Source organism: Furipterus horrens, unplaced genomic scaffold (assembly GCF_987537825.1).
Source record: "Furipterus horrens unplaced genomic scaffold, mFurHor1.1.pri manual_scaffold_7, whole genome shotgun sequence".
NCBI lineage: Eukaryota > Metazoa > Chordata > Mammalia > Chiroptera > Furipteridae > Furipterus > Furipterus horrens.
Window position 1 is genome coordinate 404,610 of NW_028327177.1, and position 18,354 is coordinate 422,963.

Below are 18,354 nucleotides of genomic sequence, written 5' to 3' on the forward strand. Positions count from 1 at the left end.
CCCGCCCTCAGGACCACGCGACCAAGTCGCTGCCGGAAGTGGCGGTGTGGGTCGGCACCGGCAGGGGAGCATGCCTGGTGCGAGCGCGGCGGCGGCGGCGGCGGCGGCGGGAGCGCGGCCCGGGGAGCGGCCGCAGGAGGAGGAGGAGATGGAGCCGAAGGAGGTGACAGCGGGCTGCGCGGGACGGGAGCGGGAACGGGCGGCGAGGCCGCGCCGCGGCCCGCACGTGGTGGCCGAAGGCGTGAGGCTGAGCCCTGTGTGCGGGCCGCGGGCCCTCGGCGAGCCGGCCCCCATGCTGGGGGCCTGGGAGTGTGGGCAGGAGCCGGTCCCCTGTCCTCTGCTGAAGATGGCCCTCGGGGGCGTTCTAAGCAGAGGCACCTCCAGCGCCGAGGGCGGCTGGAGTGGGTGGAAGGGTGAGCAGCGGGGGCGTGGGGCCGGGAGCTGGCGTCCTGGGCCCTCCGAGTGCTGCGTCCCGCCGTGAGAGATCCAGCCGCCGCCTGCGGCGAACGCGCAACCGTACGCACGCGCCGCCTGTGTGCTCACAGGTCGCGCAGGTGGGAGCGGCCGTGAGAGCCGCAGCGGGGGGAACCCAGGGCCCGCCGCCTCGGACGCCCGGCACCAGCTGCGCCCCAGCTCGGCTGTGGGGGCGTCAGCTGCCCCCGCTCGGCCGAACCCCCAGGCCGCCCTTCCCTTGGTGCCATGGCTTCTCGCCGCCCCGTTGCTGGCAGGCATCTCTGGGCACCAGGCTTGGCTGCTTGTGCCGCTCGGCTCTGCTTGCCCCAGACCGTTGCTGCCGCTGTCACTTTCCCTTGTAATTGCGTAGCTAACAGACATCGGAGGTAAACAGCTTGAGTGAGTCTGTATCAGAGTCGTTTCTGGGAAAACTGAGTCAGTGCGACAGAGTAACTGTTAAGTGCAGGCTGTCCTGTTAGGTGAGAAAACTCAATATGGAGAAACCGTGAAATCTAGGAACCTGCGCTCAGACGCTTCCTAAATGCCTGCAAGTTCTTGTTCCACATCCCAAGGCAGCGGCAGGGCCTGCTCACTGCGCGTCCTGCCCTGTCGCGTTAGGGGTGAGGGGTTGTCTGCTCAGAAAACGCTCTAGTCCTATTCCACCAGGGGCTGGGTGGGTAATCTCGCGTGTAAGTCAAGCTTCATTTTTATCACTTCAGCCACAACTTGCACCCACTGCCTGTCCCAGCCTGGTTGGGTAGGGTGGCTCTTCAGGTTGGAAGAGGCCCTTAGGGGTTCTGGTTCTCTGCCAGCCCCAGCCCGCGCCCTACTGTCCTCAGAGCTCTGGGGCAGGGGCAGGATGGAGGGTGGAGAGCCGATGGGAGCTGGGCTCTAAGAAGGGGACATTGTCCTTCAAAGCCCTTCACTTGTGAGGTGCTGGGACTTAAATGTCCCTTCCAGAGGCTGGTGGTTATGCTGCCGTCAGAGGTGGACGGTGAGGAAGGCCTAGGTAGGGGGCTGGCTGTGGTGGAGGTGGAGGCCAGCCGCACAGAGCCGCAGGGTCTGCTGGCACTGACACCGGGCTCCTTGCAGCCCTCTCTCCACTGGGCCCCTGCTCCCAGCCTCACAGACGGCAGCGCTTCTGGCCTCTCCGACAGCGAGGAGAGTGTATTCTCAGGCCTGCAAGATTCCGGCAGTGACAGCAGCGAGGAATCCACTGAAGGACAGGATGGGGCCAGCGGTGGTGAGGGCCACGGCAGGACAGAGAAGACCACTGTGCAGCAGGTGGGTGACTGAGAGAAGCCCCCAGTAGGCTCCCCGTCTCAATGAATGTGGCCAGAAAGGAAACCACCTGCCGGGCCTTGGGCTTTCTGCAGGGGGGTGGAGTTGGGGGGGCGATGCAGGGCGGCCCCACACTGCTTTCTCCAAGCTTCCTTAGGAAACCCCAGGCCTTTGTCCCTCCTCTGATGCACCTGGGGCACAGCTGGGACTAGGTGGAACACGTGTTTGAAGCTGGAGTGCTCTCCTGGGGACTCAGCCCATGTTACTAGACTCAGTCATAGGCTGGGTTTCTTAAGGGCAAATCCCAAGGTGGGGATTTGTGGGCAAGGGACTGCCTGGGGACACATGAGGGAGCCAGGTCACCCCGCCTGTGATGACAGCGAAGCGTGCACCATGCTCTTGTCTAAGAAGAAGGAGAGAAAAGCCTAATTCAACTGAAATACATTTGTTAGAACGTTTCACAAGTAAGTTTATAACTATTTATACTGGCCCTGTGTTCTGGAAGCTAAGACCTTGGCATGTAGAGAAGCCTGCTTCCGTAATGTGAATCAGAAAGCCATGCTGGTTTGATCTGTGTCCTTAAGAGGGAGAGACTTGATTCTGACTGAGACTTTCCCCGCTCGAGCTTTAACCGTGTGCTGAGCACAGAGGGGCTGGTGCCTGAATCTGTTGACCCTGGTTGGTAGGATTACGGGTAATTTCTCTTCCTTTTCTTTTTAACTTAAAATTACAAAACATACCCTTTACAAAAAAAAGTCAATAAATCTTCCATCAACATTGTTCAGCCCTGGGTGGTGTGGTTCAGTGGATTGAGCACCAGCCTGTGGACCAAGAGGCCCCTGGTCCAGTTTCTGCTCAGGGCACATGCCTGGGTTGTGGCCAGGTCCCCAGCTGGGGACGCGCGAGAGGCAACTGGTCGATGTTTCTCTCTCACACTGATGTTTCTCTCCCTCTCTTCCTCTCTCCTTTCCCCTCTCTCTAAAATGAAATAAAATCTTAAAACAGTGTTCAGTAAAGAGTGGAAGTTGCCCCTCACTTCTCTTGTTGAAATTGGTGGGCACCGTTAATAGTTTAAGTATATTTCCCCCTTAAAAAATTAAGGATCCACCCATTTAAGTATTTAATTAAAATTTTTTTTTATTAAATTTACTTACTGTTTAGAGGGGAAGGGAGGGAGGAAGAGGGAGAGAAGCATCAGTGTGTGGTTGTCTCTCGCACGCCCCCAGCTGGAACCCGGTCCACAACCCAGGCCTGTGCCCCGACTGGGGATCAACAGGCCCCCACAACAGCTCGTCGTGCGCTGATTCGTAGCCCTTGGTTGGCCTGCTCCTGTCATCCTATAGCCAGTTGAGGGCTGCTTGTGTGCCCAGACCCTCCTGCCTTGTTGGGGGCGGTCAGGGCCCCCTTGGGGGTCTCCTGGCCCCTCTTTCCCTGCCACAGCTGATGGACAGTCATATGTCACTGCTGGTGGGTCCTCAATGCAAGACCCCCTTCCCATTGCGTTAAGCTTGGGGAACCCGTGCCAACAGGGAACACCTGCTTCTGCTACATCTGCTAAGTGTTCCGGCTCTTTAATGGAAGCCCCGAGGTTCTGGGGCACCTGGCTATGGCTGCGGCCGCCAATGGTCTTGCAAAACTTCAGTGGTCTTGGGTGAGCTACTTTGCAAGGTGTCGGCGCTGCCCTCCCCTCCCCCACCCGCCTCTGGGAGGTCTGCTTGCACAGTGGACCCAGACCTACACGCTTTGCTGCGTGTAGTGTGGTGGGGACTCCTCGCTCCTCTGCTTCCGTTTCCTCATCTTTCCTCTGGGCACCCCTCCTGTCTCCGGCCCCCTCAGGGCTGATAAGCCTTATCCCTGACCTTTGTCACTGTGTTGACCTGAGTCCCTGTCTACCAGGCCAGCCACCTAGTCTCCTGGTCACACTCTCCAGCCCTGACCCTCACTTGCTGGGGCCCAGAGGAGGCCACCCATCCCCATGCCCCCACGTCCGTCTTCGCCCTCTCCCTGGCTCTCCATGCACCCCCCTGTGGCGTTCATCGGGCCTCTCCCCACCGGGCAGGGGTGCTGTCGTGTCCTTGTACCTTCTCTTGCTGATACGTGTTGAGTGGGTTTGTGCCTAAAGCCATTTCTTCCCTCTTCTTCTCGTTTAGGTCCCTTTTTTTCTACTTGTCACATTTGGTTTGTCCTTTCTGTTGGCGTCGGGTCTCTGTCTATTTTTGTCCCCTTAACCTCTTGTGGAAAAGTTTCCATTTTCGTTAGTTCATTTTGCTGCCATCCTCAAAAACACCGAGCTATGTTTTAGCCCAACGTGCAGCCTTTTCAGGTAATTAACGGAGTCCTGCCTATGTGCCTGCAGACCTTGGGGCATGGGGACCCCTGCCCTCTCTGGGCTTCACCACTCACAGCCCCCCCACAGTCTTTGGCCTGGGACAGGTGCCTGCAGAACCCCGCTTCCCCGGGGGCCACCTGTGGCCCCTGAGCAGCTCACATGGGCAGGCTCAGGGCAGCGCCGAAACCCCCCTTGGGCAGTGTGGACCCGGCTCACCCACCCTTGCGCTGTCGGGTGGGGCGGGGATGGTGCACGGGGGCCTCGCCTCTGTGCCCGCACCCTCTTCTGTTTCCCGCCTTCCTGCTTGTGTTCCTTAACGGCCACCGCGTCTCCGCACTGGAGGGGGTGGGTCTGCCACGTGGGGGGGTCCCCCGCTGGTCCGGGAGCCGGGGGCCGTGCTGCTGCCCCCTGGCGGCCGCCGTCGGCCCTGCAGTGTCAGCTCGGGGTCGGGGTGGGAGGTGGGGGTGAGGATGCGGTGCCGACAGTGTCGCTGTGCTGCACACGGGACAGCGGACATGTCTGCTGCTTCCTCCAAGGCCGCACGACCGCGCCCGTGCACAGGTGGTGTGGGCCTTGGGGGGTGGCACCTGGAGGCGTATCGGCAGCCGGCACTGTGGGCAGGGTCTCACTGGGTGCTTGGCAGGGCTCACCGGCTCAGGGCCTGGGGCAGGTGTGCCTGCTGGTGGCAGCGCGTGTGCAGGTGGCAGAGCTTTGGGCCCTGGGCTGAGGCAGGAGCGGGGCTTCCCCTCGGTGCCCCCTGCCCGCCAGGCCAGTGCTGACCCACTTGAGCGGGCGGGGCCCCGGCAGTACCGGGAGCAGGGGCAGGGGGAGACGCGGAAACCAGATCCTGCCTTGTTCCTGGCCTGGAAAGAAACTTAGTCTCCCACCCTCCTCACACTGAGGGGAAAAACAGGCAAGAGGAAGAGCTGCGTTGCAGGCCTTTGGCTCCTGCCCGGCAGGGGCGGGGGCAGGGGAGTGGGCTCTGGGCCGGGGGCGGTGCTGCGCTCAGGGGTTCCTGCTCCCGAGCACTTTACTGCCCCCAGGGGTAAGCAGTGGGCTGTTTTCCCCATCACCCTGGTTCCGGTGCACCCGATCCGCCCCTCACCCTGTGGCCGGAATCTGTTTTCCAGGTTGAGGTGCGAATGCTCAGAAACACCTACTCCCTGACCTGGCAGATGGGTCAGCCTGGGGCCAGGGGTGTGGTGGGTGGGGTGGGTGCCTGCGGCCTCAGTCCCCAGTGTTCTGAGGCCCCGGCCCTCTGGGCTAGCTGGGCGGGATGTGACTCTCAGGGAGGCTTCGGGCCGAGGGTCTTGCTCTAGGAGTGGACCAGCTGTGGCCCCTGTGAAGGTGGTGGGCAGTGAGTGCCGGATGCCCCCCCCTTGCCTGGTCCTCGGGTCCTGGCTGCTGCTGGGCCCAGTGAGGCTGGTTACGGAGCCGTTGGGCCAGGATCCGGTTTTGTCATGAAGGGGCACAGGCACGGCTGGTGGCTTCTTGCCGGCTGTCCCCTTTCCAGTCTGCCTCTAGGTGTCAGCCCTCCCTGAGGTCTCCTCTGGAACATGCACACTGATGGGCTGGGCCCTTGAGAGAGGGCCCTGAGGCCCCCACCCCCCAACCAAGAGGCCCACTTAGATCTGGGTGTCCCTGGTCCTGTCCTGAGGCCTGGGGCCAAGTTGGAGCTTCTCAGAGGTTAGGGGCCGCAGGCACCTCTGCCTCAGAGTCAGCAGGAGGGCCGGTTCCTGCCCGTGCCCTCACCGCCGAGGAGGGCCCTGGGATCTGCCCAAGGTCAAAGGGTGTTGGTGTCTTGACTTAAGCACTTTCTCCATCTCCCTCCGCAGGCCAGCGGGTCCCCTCCCGCAAGGACAGAGGTGTGGAGAGCGCAGGGTGAGGACGAGTACGCGGAGGACAGTTCTGACGAGGAGGTAGGGCGGGCTCCACTGGCCAAGGGGGTCAGCCCCCATGCGCGGCCTGAGTAGGCGTCCTGGCCCTTGCCCTGCTCCGGGTCTGGAAGAGCGATTTCGGGGTCTGGGACTCATGACTGCAGGAGCGTGTGTGTCATTGCTGGGAGGGGTGGGGTGAGGTGAGTGGCCCATACCCACGTCTCGGCCCTATGGGGTGGCTGGCACTCTGGGGTCTTCAGGTGCTCTGTGGGGGCTGTGCACACACTCTGGGTGGGCCCTGGAGGGGTTCCCCACACCAGCTGGCGCTGCTGGCACCCTGGATGACAGGCTTGCGCGGTCCCCTCGGGCGCTGGCCTGAGCAGCTGGGTGCCCTGTCTTCCCCTGCGTCCCCCGAGCACAGGCTGAAGGGGCCCCTGAATCTGGTCTTCACCGCTCCCCAAGGTCACGTTCTGAAGGGGAAAGAGGGAACAGCATGGTGCTGGGCCAGGGGTGCTGAGCCTGGCACCTGGAGGTCCTGATGGGTGGGCGGGCTGGTGGAGGCTGCGTCCCAGCTGCCTGCGCCATTTGGGAGGGCTGGGAGCTGAGGAGCGCTGAGCCCCGGGGTCACCCTGGTGCTCGCTTGCCTGCCCCTTCCTGGTATCTCTGCGTCAGGTGTGGCTTGGGGGCTGGGTGACCAGGTCCTTGGCCTCGGGAGCGCTTCCTGCCGCCTGTCAGGGGCGGCTGGGCTTGGGGAAGGTGGCCCCCCTGCTTGCTTCCACCCCCATCCTAGGCTCTGCTGGCAGCGGCTGCAGGAGCCTTGGCCGCCCGCCCGATCCGGTCTCTGTGCGTTCAGAGAACAGAGACAAAACAAAATAAATTGGTTTCCTGGCCGGAGCAGCGGGCGCACTCGGGAAGGGGGGCCGTGCAGCGCGGCTCGCTGCCTGTCTCCCCTCCCCGGGGCTCTGGCTGTCGGCAGCCACATCCTGTCGGCTACTTTTTTATATTTGGTATTTTGAGAAATCGATGATGATTGTAAATGGAGTGCAGGACGGAGGAGGGGCCTCCCACCTGGGGGGGGGGTGGCTCCTGTCCCGGAGCCACTGCGGGGGCCGCAGCGCTTCCTCCGCGATGACTATCCCATCTGTGGGCTGAGTGACAGGAGGAGCCGCCTGCTGCTGCCAGCACAGCCCGGCGGAGGCTGGAGGGGGCGGTAGCGCCCAGCCTTCAGGAGCCCTGGCACGCGCCTCCCACCCCCTCGGAGCTCCGTGCACCTTGGGTGCTTCCGGGGCTCATGTCTCCTACCCTGAGGTGGTGGCTGTGTCTCTAGCATCTGAGCAGAGTAGGGTGGGCTTTGGCCAAGCTGACCAGAAGGTGGGGGTACAGAGCCCGGTGTGCCCTGTGGCCGTGCCTGGCTGGCTGGCGCCTGTGTGGCCAGGGCCACTGTGAACTTGACTCGGTACCGCTACAGTCTGGGCAGCCCCTTGTCCCAGCAGAGGCCTTGGAGGTGGCCCTGGTGCCCCACCCCACGCAGCGGCAGGCAGAGGTCCTGATGGGTGTGGGCCGCTGGGAGAGAGGGCCTTGTGCTGCCCTGCCCCCACCCCTGGGCCCAGACCCGAGGCCCGAGCTGGGGGCCGCCAGGGCCTCTGCTGACAGCCCTGCCATGCCATCGCCTTCACAGGAGGCCCCGCATCCCATTTCCACACGCTCACCCTCGTCCCTGCCCCGAAGTTTATATCCTGAGCCGCTCTGGGCGAAGCCCCCTGGATGCGCTGCCGGGCCAGGCAGGGTCCTGGCCGTGTGGGGGTCGCCTCGAGGAGCCTGCGAGCTGCTCCCGCCCCGCCCCCGCATGTCCCCCTCACCCCCCACGGCCCCCGCACCTCACAGACGTGATCTCATCCCGCCGCCAGGGCCTGGGGGGGGCGGGGGAGGGGCTGGGGGGCTGGCGGCCTGTGCTGCAGCTGCCCCTCCTCTCTGTCTCAAGCAGCTGGGGAAACTGAGGCCCATAGTGGGCAGGGGAGGGGCCCCCAGCAGGCCTGCAGCTGCGTGTCTGGAAAGCACGGTCAGGGTGAGGGGTTCGGGGCCACTGTGAACTTGGGTCGGAAAGGCCAGGAGGACCCCCAGTCCACACCCTCTGGTTGCCGCTGGGGCCTGGGTGGGGGCAGGGCTGCAGCGCTGGCCGGATCCTTCCTCGGCCCCTGGCTTCGCGGTTACTGGGATCCCGCAGGGACAGCCGGGCCTGTCTGCATCCAGAGCCCGCGATCCCCTCTGCTCTCTCGCCAAACGCCGTTAATGGCTTCTCCCAGCTACTGAACCGGCAGCTGCCTCCAGTGCTGGCGGCCTCCCGCTCCTCCTGGGGCGCCTGCCCCCCCCCCCCCAGCCGCGCATACACTCAGAGCGCTTGCGTCGCTGCTGGCAGCTGGAGCTGGTTGGCTCAGGTTTCTGAGCTGTTTGTGGGGACGCCCGTCGCTGAGCCTCACAGGCCGCCCCACGCCCCTGCCTCCCCGGCGGCCTTCTTCCACCCCCACGGCCAGCCTGCGGAGGGGGCCACTGGCTAGGACCTGGGGCTGGTCCTGCCTCTCCTGGGAGGGGCATCAGCCTGCACTGCTGACCTGTGGCACCGCAGGTGGGAGGGCTAAGTGGACAGGATGGCTGTGACCGCAGGGTGCCCCTGATGCCTGTGCCCGGCTCCAGCCCTGAGCAGGGTGTTTGGGTGGGAAGCCCCCATCCTGTGTAGGCCTAGTGCTTCCCAGGAGCCACCTGGTGGGAGAGAAGAGTCCCACTGAAGGGGGGGCAGTGTAGGTGTCAGTGAGGAGGGAGGGTGGAGGTCCTTGCCCCTCAGGAGGTGCGCAGCGCCTATCCCGGGGCCCAGCAGGGCCTTGGGCCTGGGGGCTGTGCAGCAGCTGCAGGTGAAGGTGGGCTTCAGAGCCCCGGCCTGCTGTGTGCCCACCTCGAACGGGTGGGAGGGTGCTGGGCAGGAGGAGCCTCCTGGGGCTGGAGCTGTGGGGCTGGGAAGCAAGCTCCATGGGCAGGGTGGGCAGGGCTCCCGGCTGCAGGGCAGTGCTGGCGGGGTGGGCCATGTTTGGGGCTGAGGGTGACATCTCCTGGAGGAAGTAGGGGTTTGGGGGCTGGTGTGGAGCTCCCAGGACCAGGCCCAGTTTAAGGCAGCAGCTCTGCCTCTGAACAGTGTGGCTCAGAACAGGCCTTTGCCACTCAACCAGGGGCCCTGAGCCTGCCCCCAGCTGGGAACTCCCATTGGACCCTGCCTAGCCCCAGGAGAGGGGCAGGTGGGTGGGGTCTCAGGCACCTGAGGACCTGGGAGCTCAGTGGTGGCCTCCGTGCCTTCTCCCTGCCACCCACAGCCATGTAGGTGCTGGCGGGGGGCCAAGCCAGCATGGCTTTTGTGAGGGACAGGAGTTGGGGGCATCTGGGCTGGTCTGCACCTGAGCTGGCTGGCAGATGTCGGGCATCCAATGCGGAGGTTGAGGACGAGCTCCCTGCCTGGCCCACCCAGGCCTACCCAGTCACAGCCCGTGGGCTTCACTCCTGACCAGTCCGCTGTGGGGTCTCCTCTGCTGGCTTTGGCCTTTGGGGCAGGACCTGGCTTTTTCCCCTTCAGTCTAACAACCGGCACTCATCCTGCTGGAGCCTCTGGGTTCCGCTGCAGCAGGTGAGTGGGGGCACTGACGAGCTTAGACACCACGGAGGAGCGGAGAGGGACAGAGGTGCAGGAAGGCCCAGGCGCCCTGAGACGGGCGGGAGCAGTGCGGGGGAGCTGAGCGAACACTGCCGGCATTGTAATCGGAGAGGGGCAAGGGAAAAGAGCGAGCCGGAGTGAGGGCGGCTGACCCCGCGCTCCCGGGGGACAGGTGGAGAGGGAACGAGGAGCGAGTGAAGGATTCCAGAGGTGGGCCGGCTTCCTCCCTCGCAGACAGACAGGGAGGGAGGTGGCAGCGGGCCAGGCCGTACCTGCAGTTCCAATCTGCGGTCCTGACAGCTGCAGCCACTTTGGGGAGGGGGAGGGGTGGGCTCATCACGTGGAACCATCGCAGCCCAGCCACCAGTTGGCCACTGGCTGCTTCGTCCAGTGCAGTTGGGGTGGGACCCTGCTGGCCTGTCCCACAGGCTGGTCCTGGGGCCGAGCGGCCAGGAGAGCTGGGCCGGGCTGTCTGCACCCTCAGCCTGGGCTCGCAGCGCAGGGCCTGACCCGGAGGGGCTGGCGGCGCTCACCCCGTGGGGTCACATGTGCTTCCTGGCAGCCACAGGTGCCGAGCAGGGTGGGGGCAGGCGGCCTGGTGATGAATCATGTGGTGCCGCCGGCAGCTCGTTCCCCGGGCCGGGGACAGGGGGCTGACAGCCGAGGCCGGTCGGAGTGTTTCCAGCCCCGCTCGGCCCACAGAGGCGCTGCTGGCCCCTCCTTCCAGATGCCTGTGGGGCACACACAGAAAGCCTGGGGTCTTTGTCCCCTGGCAGGGCCTGGTGGAGGGAAGGCAGCGAGGCTGTGGTGGGCGGGGAGCACCTGCCACCCCTGGCCCTCGGCAGAGCAGCGAGTGGACTTGCGCGGGGCCGCCCCCGCCACCCCCGGTCTGGTTTGAATTTCTGGAGCAATGGAGGGTGACGGAGTGCTCCTCCCGCCCCCTCTTCCCTCCCCTGCTGGCTGGCGGTCCGGGCCTCGCCGCCGCCGCCGCTGCTACTGGTGCAGCTCAGGGAGCAGCCGGGCCCACTGCCCAGGCCTGAGGCCAGCCAAGCTGCAGCCGCTGCTGGAGTCACAGGCGCAGCAGCCGAGGCCTTGGCCCACTGGGCCTGGGGACTGTCCCGGAGGCCTGTCCTCCCGCCGCCTTCCCCCTCGGCACCCTCCTGCCACCAGCTCCAGGGCAGGACCCGCGCCTGCTCCCCGCCAACTTCCCTGTCTATCCGGCACCAGGAGGCGTCCCTTCTGCTTCTCTGTCTTCTCTTGAGCCTCTGTGTGCTCCCCTTCCCCCTTCCCCCGTGGCTGCCCTAGGACTGTGAGGTGGGCGCCCTTGGGCTGCGCATTGTCTTTGGGGATTTCATCATGAGGGAGGTTTACACTCCCAACCTGGTCTGGGGGCCTCTGCAGCCTGCCTGTTAACAGCGCAGCAGGGAGGAGCCCCAGAGACCCCGAGGATCTGCCCGCATCTCCCCCTGGGGCGTGTCCTCGGAGTGTCTTGGGGTCCCAGAAGGGGAAGAGGTGCCTTTCTCAGTCCCTAGCTGGACCCAGAGTCCCCCGCCTGGATCTGGGTGGGTAGGTGGGCGGGGGTGGGGGCTTCTGCAGTGACCGGGCTTGCCCTCTCCTCCCCGCCCTGGACCAGCTGTGGCTCCTGCAGGATTAAGGAGAGGAAATTTGGGGTTGGGTTTCTCTGAGTGGGACCTGCCGCTGTGACTTTTTATCCTGTTATATTTCTATCAGATTGGACACAGCCCCCTCTCGCCCTTAATGGCTCTGGCTTTGAGAATTTCCTCCAAAATTACACCACTGCTTCCTGCTTTGCAGTTCCCTGGGGCCTGTCTGCGCGGATGGGGGGCAGCTCCGGCCCTGCCCTGCTGGGGTGCCCACGTGGGCCCCAGCACCTGGCTGCTCCCTGGGGGCCCCAAGCCTGCCCTGGTGGCTGAGAGGGCCCGGGGCCAGCACCTGGTGCTCTGGACCCTTCCCCACACAGGGCCACCCGCTGCTCCTCTCCCCGTGCCGTGGAGCTCACACCACTGAACTGTAATTGTCACCTGCAGGATTTTAATGGTGCGCCAGCTGTGCGCAGCTCGGAGAGGGGCCTGGACTGCCCTCCTCATTAGCAGACGGGGCTTTTGGGGAGCTGGGTGGATGCGGTGGTAGGTGGTCAGGGGTCCTCCCAGTGTGGGCAGGGCTGGGTAGGGCGTGGTGCGCCCCTGGGTGCATGCAGGTGGATGCCTTCAGGCCTCTGCCAGGCAGCGCCCTTTGCTTACTTCCTTACAGGTCCATTTCTTGGGGCTCCATGGTCACAGGCTGAAGACCCTGAGTGGCGCCTGGGTGCCATGTAGGTCCTGAGCGGGGCCCTGGGTCTGGCCTCGTCCATCAGCCCTGCCCTCCTCCCCATCTCCTTTGGCCGCCAAGCCATGGTTCCCCAGGCAGGAGGCACCTCACTCTGCCTTGAGGCCTGGAGGGTGGGGGCCTTCCCTGAAAACGGGGGTGCTTCCAGCCCAGGGGGTGCGGGAATTGAGAAGAGACGGCCCTTGGGGTGGGCGGCGCGGTAGATTCTGGACCCTTCGAGAGGACAGTGTGCTTCCACTTTTGGAAGATACTGTTTTGTTTTTAATTATACAAAATTTCCAGACTTTTATATTATCATATCAAAAACACAAGATGCCAGCACATAGTAACCAGAAGAAAACCCAGGTAGGAAGCCAGCATGGAAAGTTCCAGTGGGCCTCGGCAAGTGCTGTGGCCAGCTCAGTCCTGCCGCCGCCTGTCTGTGCATTGGCCCCGCTCGCAGCTGGAGGCACCACGGGCCTGGCGGGTGCCCTCACAGGAGGCCTGTGTGCTGCCAGGGCGGGGGCTCTCCGTGGATGCCCAGTGGCCGCAGCCTCTAGCTCCGGATCGCCGTCTTCCTGTCGCGGTCCTTGCTCTGCAGGGGGAGGGCAGTGTCAGGGCCTGGGCGGAGACCCGTGCCAACTGCACCTCCGGGCTCCCCCGCGCCGTCTCGGGTGGCGGGCAAGGGAAGCACCCCCTTTCGCGCTCACCCCGCTTCCCCGTGCACTTGGGGAGGAGAGTACACACTGCTTCGCAGCCGGAATTGTAAAATTAAATTTCCCAGATGTTCAGGCCCCAGGAGCTCACGCGTGCTGTCTGGAGAGGAAATGGGGATTGGGAAAAGCCGAGCCGTATTTTCTCCATGCTCACCCTGCTTTTCCGGTGCCACCAAGCACAGCAGGAGCTGTAAATCACAGTGGCCCTTGTCCCTGGCCCCAAATCTCCTGCCAGCCTCTTGCCTTCAGGTCCACAGCCACATCTGAGTGGGCAGCCCTGAGGCTGGGCTGGGCCAGGGGTGGGGCGGCAGGTGCCCAATAAATCTCAGGCCAGGGGCAGGGGCTGTGGCCATGCGGATCGCCCTGCAGGGTCTCCTTACTACTTCACTGCCCCGTGGGGGCAGGGGCTGCCAGAGTGGCTTGAACCAACCTTCGTCTGCTCCCCGATCCTGTTCCAGGAGGGTGTCTGCCCCGCTTGCCTTTCAGAACCCTACCAGGTCCTGGGCAGGGCTCTCTGGTCCCCATGGGGCCTGTGCTCTGGAAAGGCCAGCCCTGCCAGCTCCAGCCCTGCCCTCCTCCCTCCTGGGAACCGCACCCTTGGGCTACAGGTGCTGCCAGGGGTCTCTGTTTCTTTGCCCTGTCCTGGAGGCCCCACGCGCACACTCACCAACTTCCTCTGGTTGCTGAGGCAGAAGGTGCAGATCTGCTTGGGCTGGGCGTTTTCCCCGTCACGGGCTGGGGGCGGCGGGGGGCTGCTGGCGCGCCCTGCATGGAAGAAGGCGGGCCCCGAGTGGCATGGCTGCCCGTCGCCGCAGGCCTCGCCCACCAGCAGCACGTTGCCCAGGTGCGAGATGTAGCTGGAAGCCAGGCGCAGAGTCTCGATCTTGGAGAGCTTGCGGTCAGCCGGCTCCGTGGGGATGAGCGTGCGCAGCGCAGTGAAAGCTGTGTTCACGCTGTTGGTGCGGTCCCGCTCGCGCGCGTTTGCTGTGTGCCTCTGTCGGGGCTCCCGGCCCGACCGGCCCCCGGGGCTCGGGCCGCCCCCCGCCCGACGGCCCGCGGCCCGTCTCCGGGAGCCCTGGAGGCCGCAGCGCGCCGCATGCACGCGGCAGGGCTTCTCGTCCGAGCCCGAGCTCTCGCTGCCTCGGTCCTCGTCCTCCGACAGTGGGCTCACCTCGGGGTACAGGTAGCGGCCAGGCGGCGCCGAGCGCAGCATGGCGAAGGACTCGGCCAGCCGCCGTCAGCTCCTCCGCGCGCAGCGCATGCCGCCGGGCCTCGTGGGCGGGCGCCCGGGCCGGGGAGGCGCGGGTCTGGGGCGCCCACGGTGGCGGCGCGCTGCGCGCACGTGTGCGTCCCAGGCTGGAGCGGGGGCTGCAGGCCGGGCCTTTATAGCAGTGGCGGCCCCTCCCCCGCGCAGGCCCGCCCTCCTCCCCGCCTCCCAGCCCCTGGAGGCCGCTGGAGCTGGGGCCCTGCGTCCCTCTGCCTTCTCCCGCCACGCTGAAGCGGCCAGGAGCATCTTGCTGTCTCTGGGGGATGCAGAGGAAGTGGGAGCCCCTTACAGCTGGTTCTGAGGCTGTACAGCCCCCTCCTCTACCCCTCAGAAGAGTAGGGGGTCAGATGGGACCCCTGACCCCAGCCTTCTCCTCTGGCATGACCAAGTTAACCCAGCTGCCCTGGCCTCGGCGCCTAGCCACACCCTGTCTGCCTCTCCCTCCCGTGTATACTGGGGCCTCTGCGCCAGCAACGGCCTGGTGCTGGCTAGGGGCACCGAGGGGCTAGAGTTCAGCCCCAGCACCTGAAGCCCCACTCACACTCACACGTGGGGTCTCTTTGTGGCCCAGCCTGTCTGTCCTGCACCTGCCCCCGCCTGGCATCGGCTGCACACTCCAGGTCTGGCACAGACTGCGCTCTCTGCCTAGAACTCCCCCCACCCCCCCTTTCCTGGCTCATGCCTGCTCCTCTGCTCTGGAGAAACCTCTCCATCCCCTCCCTACTGGGTTCCCCACCAGGGGTCTCCGCAGTTCAGAAATGGCCATGTAGATTCAGGAACAGGAGACCTCCCCCTCCCCCCGTGCAGAGGAGGGAGGGCACACCTGCTGGGAAGACTCAAGTCCGCAGGTCTTGGGCTGGGCAGGTGCAAAGGGACAGAGCCCAGGGGTCCTACCGCAAAGGGGACCTTGGGCTTCCAGCTGGGCTCAGTCTCATCTGGGCCCCTCCCCCTGTGGCTACTGTTGCAGGAAGTGGCCGCCTGGGCAGCAGTCTTCGCGCTGGGCGGAGGGAGGGTGGTGGCTGGCAGGGGCCTCGACCAGGAATGTGTATCCAGGAATGTAGCTGCTCTGCCCGTTGGGGGGGGGGGTGCAGGATGGGGAGGCCTGGGGGGGTCTTTGAATGCCTGTAGGGCAGCATGCAGTGGCTTCTACCTCCCCTTGGAGGGGGCTGGCAGCATCTTCCCTGTCTGTGGCTGCCCATTTTTGCTTAAGGCCCCGCCAGGGGAGGGAGCCCACGCGATGAGCTCACCCTTGTCTGTGGCTCCAGAGCCCTGGCCAGGGAATCCGGGGGGAGGGGGGGTGCTTGGGGTCGGCACCACTTCAGTGGAAAATGTGAGGTGCGGCTCCAGAGCTTCTGCGGGCTGAAGGGGGGCAGCCCCGGTCGCTGTGCCACGTCACACCCCAGGGCCGGCATATGTTGGGGTGCTTGGCCCTGCTTCAAGGCTCTTCCCCCTCATCTGTGTCTCTGGGGGCCTTTGGGGGGGGCATGGCAGGTGTGCAGTGCTGACCCCCTGCATCCTGCCCCAGGACGTGCGGAACACGGTGGGCAATGTGCCCCTGCACTGGTACGATGACTTCCCGCATGTGGGCTACGACCTGGATGGCAGGCGCATCTACAAGCCCGTGCGAACCCGCGATGAGCTGGACCGGTTTCTGGACAAGATGGATGACCCTGACTATTGGTGAGCCTAGGGGGCAGGGCCGGGGGGCAGGGTGGGGGCCAGGAGCTGGGTTCTGATGGGTGGCCCCACAGGCAGACGGTGCAGGACCGGACAACAGGGCATGACGTGCGGCTGACAGATGAGCAAGTGGCCCTGGTGCAGCGGCTACAGAGCGGCCAGTTTGGGGACTTGAGCTTTGATCCGTATGAGGTAGGTGGCGGTGGCGGAGGCCGGCCCCAGGGTCCAGGCACCTGCAGGGACCTGGCCCCCAATCTGTGCTTGTGTCCCCAGCCGGCCGTGGACTTCTTCAGTGGGGACCTCATGATCCACCCTGTGACCAACCGCCCTGCGGACAAGCGCAGCTTCATCCCGTCCCTCGTGGAGAAGGAGAAGGTGGGTGTCCCTCTTCCAGGGTGCAGCCCCCACCCCGCCTGCACTAACTGCGTGCATGTCTGCAGGTCTCTCGCATGGTGCACGCCATCAAGATGGGCTGGATCCAGCCTCGCCGGCCCCGAGACGCCACCCCCAGCTTCTACGACCTGTGGGCCCAGGAGGACCCCAGCGCTGTGCTGGGGCGTCACAAGATGCACGTGCCGGCACCCAAGCTGGCCCTGCCTGGCCACGCGGAGTCCTACAACCCGCCCCCTGAGTACCTGCCCAGTGAGGAGGAGGTGGGTCTCGCCCAGGTGGGGTCTGGCCCTGGGCTCTGGACCCCTGCCCCAGCTCAGCCCTGGCTCACCCCCATATCCACAGCGCCTGGCATGGGAGCAGCAGGAGCCTGGGGAGCGGAAGCTCAACTTCCTGCCACGCAAGTTCTCAAGCCTGCGGGCTGTGCCCGCCTACAGCCGCTTCATCCACGAGCGCTTCGAGCGCTGCCTCGATCTCTACCTGTGTCCACGGCAGCGCAAGATGAGGGTATGTGTGGGGGGTGTCCCGGGGCAGGGGTGCGGGGGGAGGGGTACAAGGTGACCACATGCTCTCCTGTCTCAGGTGAACGTGGACCCTGAAGACCTCATCCCCAAACTGCCTCGGCCTCGGGACCTTCAGCCTTTCCCCACATGCCAGGCGCTGGTGAGCAGGTGGGATGGGTGGGAAGCACACTCCTGGTGTCCGTCCCCTCACTGCCCCGTCTCTGCAGGTCTACAGGGGCCACAGTGACCTCGTCCGCTGCCTGAGCGTCTCCCCAGGGGGCCAGTGGCTGGCTTCAGGTGAGGCCTGCAGTGGTGGAGCCTCAGGCTGGGAGCCTGGCTGGGAGGGCAGGTGCTGAGGGCCTGTCCACCATGTCCAGGCTCAGATGATGGCTCAGTGCGACTCTGGGAGGTGGCCACTGCCCGCTGCATGAGGACTGTGCCCGTGGGCGGTGTGGTGAAGAGTGTTGCGTGGAACCCCCACTCCACTATCTGCCTGGTGGCTGTGGCTGTGTAAGTGAGAGGCTGGGGGGCGGGGGTGGTGGCCAGGCTGCAGGGACTGCCATGCCTGAGGGGCTGCGCCTGGCTCTGGCCTACAGGGAGGACACAGTGCTATTGCTGAACCCGGCCCTGGGGGACCGGCTGGCCGTGGGCGGAACAGACCAGCTTCTGGGCGCCTTCACCCCCCAAGAGGAACCTGCTCTGCAGCCTGCCCGCTGGCTGGAAGCCTCAGAGGAGGAGCGCCAGGGGGGCCTGCGACTGCGCATCTGCCACGGCAAGGTGTGGGGCGTGGGGGCAGGCGGTGTGGTAGGGGCACAGAAGGGCCCTGCTAAGCCCACCTCACCTCCTGCAGCCAGTGACCCAGGTGACCTGGCATGGGCGTGGGGACTACATGGCCGTGGTGTTGGCCACCCAGAGCCACACCCAGGTGCTGATCCATCAGCTGAGCCGCCGCCGCAGCCAGAGCCCGTTCCGCCGCAGCCACGGGCAGGTGCAGCGCGTGGCCTTCCATCCCGTGCGGCCCTTCTTGCTCGTGGCCTCCCAGCGCAGCGTTCGCCTGTACCACCTGCTGCGCCAGGAGCTTACTAAGAAGCTAATGCCGAACTGCAAGTGGGTGTCCAGCCTGGCTGTGCACCCTGCAGGTGAGGGCGAGGGGCCAGGTGTACCTCGTGGGTGGGGTGTGGAGACACACCCCTGGGTGGAGCCACCAGGCACCAGGTCCCACAGCCCCATCTGCCCCCAGGTGACAACCTCATTTGCGGCAGCTATGACAGTAAGCTGGTGTGGTTCGACCTGGATCTCTCCACAAAGCCCTACCGAGTGCTGCGGTGAGTCCCTGCAGGCACGCGCGAGAGGGCGGCGGGGTGTCGTCCTTCCCCACGCCCCCGACTCAACCAGGCCCCCTTGCAGACACCACAAGAAGGCTCTGCGGGCAGTGGCCTTCCACCCACAGTACCCGCTCTTCGCGTCTGGCTCTGATGATGGCAGTGTCATCGTCTGCCACGGGATGGTGTACAAGTGAGTGCTGACCCCTGCCTGCCCCACTGCCCTGAGGGGACGGTGCACCGTCTTGAGCTGCTCCCCTCCCCCACAGTGACCTGCTGCAGAACCCGCTGCTGGTGCCCGTGAAGGTGCTGAGGGGGCACACGCTGACCCGCGACCTGGGCGTGCTGGACGTGGCCTTCCACCCCACCCAGCCATGGGTCTTCTCCTCGGGGGCTGATGGCACAGTCCGCCTCTTCACTTAGGGTGCCCTGCCTGCTCTGGGTCTAGGCACCTGCTCAGGACCTTTAATACAGATGTTTCTCCCCACTGACGGGTAGTGTGACCTTGAATTTGACAAGC

The 18,354-nt window shown here is 65.1% G+C and overlaps 2 protein-coding genes across 4 annotated transcripts; one reads left to right on the forward strand and one right to left on the reverse strand.

The window, feature by feature from the left end:
* The first annotated feature begins 55 nt into the window (after window positions 1-55).
* Window positions 56-18,325, forward strand: BOP1 (BOP1 ribosomal biogenesis factor). The gene is made up of 16 exons (XM_090283256.1): window positions 56-163; window positions 1,546-1,737; window positions 5,899-5,982; window positions 15,468-15,622; window positions 15,694-15,811; window positions 15,893-15,994; window positions 16,060-16,272; window positions 16,355-16,516; window positions 16,592-16,672; window positions 16,740-16,809; window positions 16,890-17,022; window positions 17,109-17,289; window positions 17,363-17,651; window positions 17,753-17,837; window positions 17,920-18,027; window positions 18,104-18,325. The coding sequence occupies exons 1-16, from the start codon at window positions 71-73 to the stop codon at window positions 18,255-18,257; spliced, it is 2,220 nt and encodes a 739-aa protein (XP_090139382.1). The 5' UTR covers window positions 56-70; the 3' UTR covers window positions 18,258-18,325.
* Window positions 12,222-13,982, reverse strand: SCX (scleraxis bHLH transcription factor). 3 transcript variants are annotated; one of them, XR_016512333.1, is made up of 3 exons: window positions 13,343-13,982; window positions 12,670-12,775; window positions 12,222-12,554 (listed from the first exon to the last, which is right to left on the reverse strand). XR_016512333.1 is itself a non-coding variant. In XM_090283244.1 (2 exons), exons 1-2 carry the CDS (start codon window positions 13,886-13,888, stop codon window positions 12,731-12,733), a joined length of 591 nt encoding a protein of 196 aa, XP_090139370.1. In that variant the 5' UTR covers window positions 13,889-13,982; the 3' UTR covers window positions 12,222-12,730. The 3 variants fall into 3 exon arrangements, 2 of the variants coding, with proteins under 2 accessions (XP_090139370.1, XP_090139371.1); XM_090283244.1 differs by having other exon boundaries at window positions 12,222-12,775; XM_090283245.1 differs by lacking the exon at window positions 12,670-12,775 and having other exon boundaries at window positions 13,343-13,981.
* Window positions 18,326-18,354: the final 29 nt, after the last annotated feature.

Coding starts and splice junctions, on each gene's coding strand:
- SCX (XM_090283244.1), bottom strand. CDS start 13,888: ATGCTGCGCTCGGCGCCGCCTGGCCGCTACCTGTACCCCGAGGTGAGC. Junction 12,776..13,342: donor TCAGCAACCAGAGGAAGTTG/GTGAGTGTGCGC, acceptor TTTCCTCTCCAG/ACAGCACGCGTGAGCTCCTG.
- BOP1 (XM_090283256.1), top strand. CDS start 71: ATGCCTGGTGCGAGCGCGGCGGCGGCGGCGGCGGCGGCGGGAGCGCGG. Junction 16,673..16,739: donor TCCCCACATGCCAGGCGCTG/GTGAGCAGGTGG, acceptor CCGTCTCTGCAG/GTCTACAGGGGCCACAGTGA. Junction 16,810..16,889: donor GGGCCAGTGGCTGGCTTCAG/GTGAGGCCTGCA, acceptor CACCATGTCCAG/GCTCAGATGATGGCTCAGTG.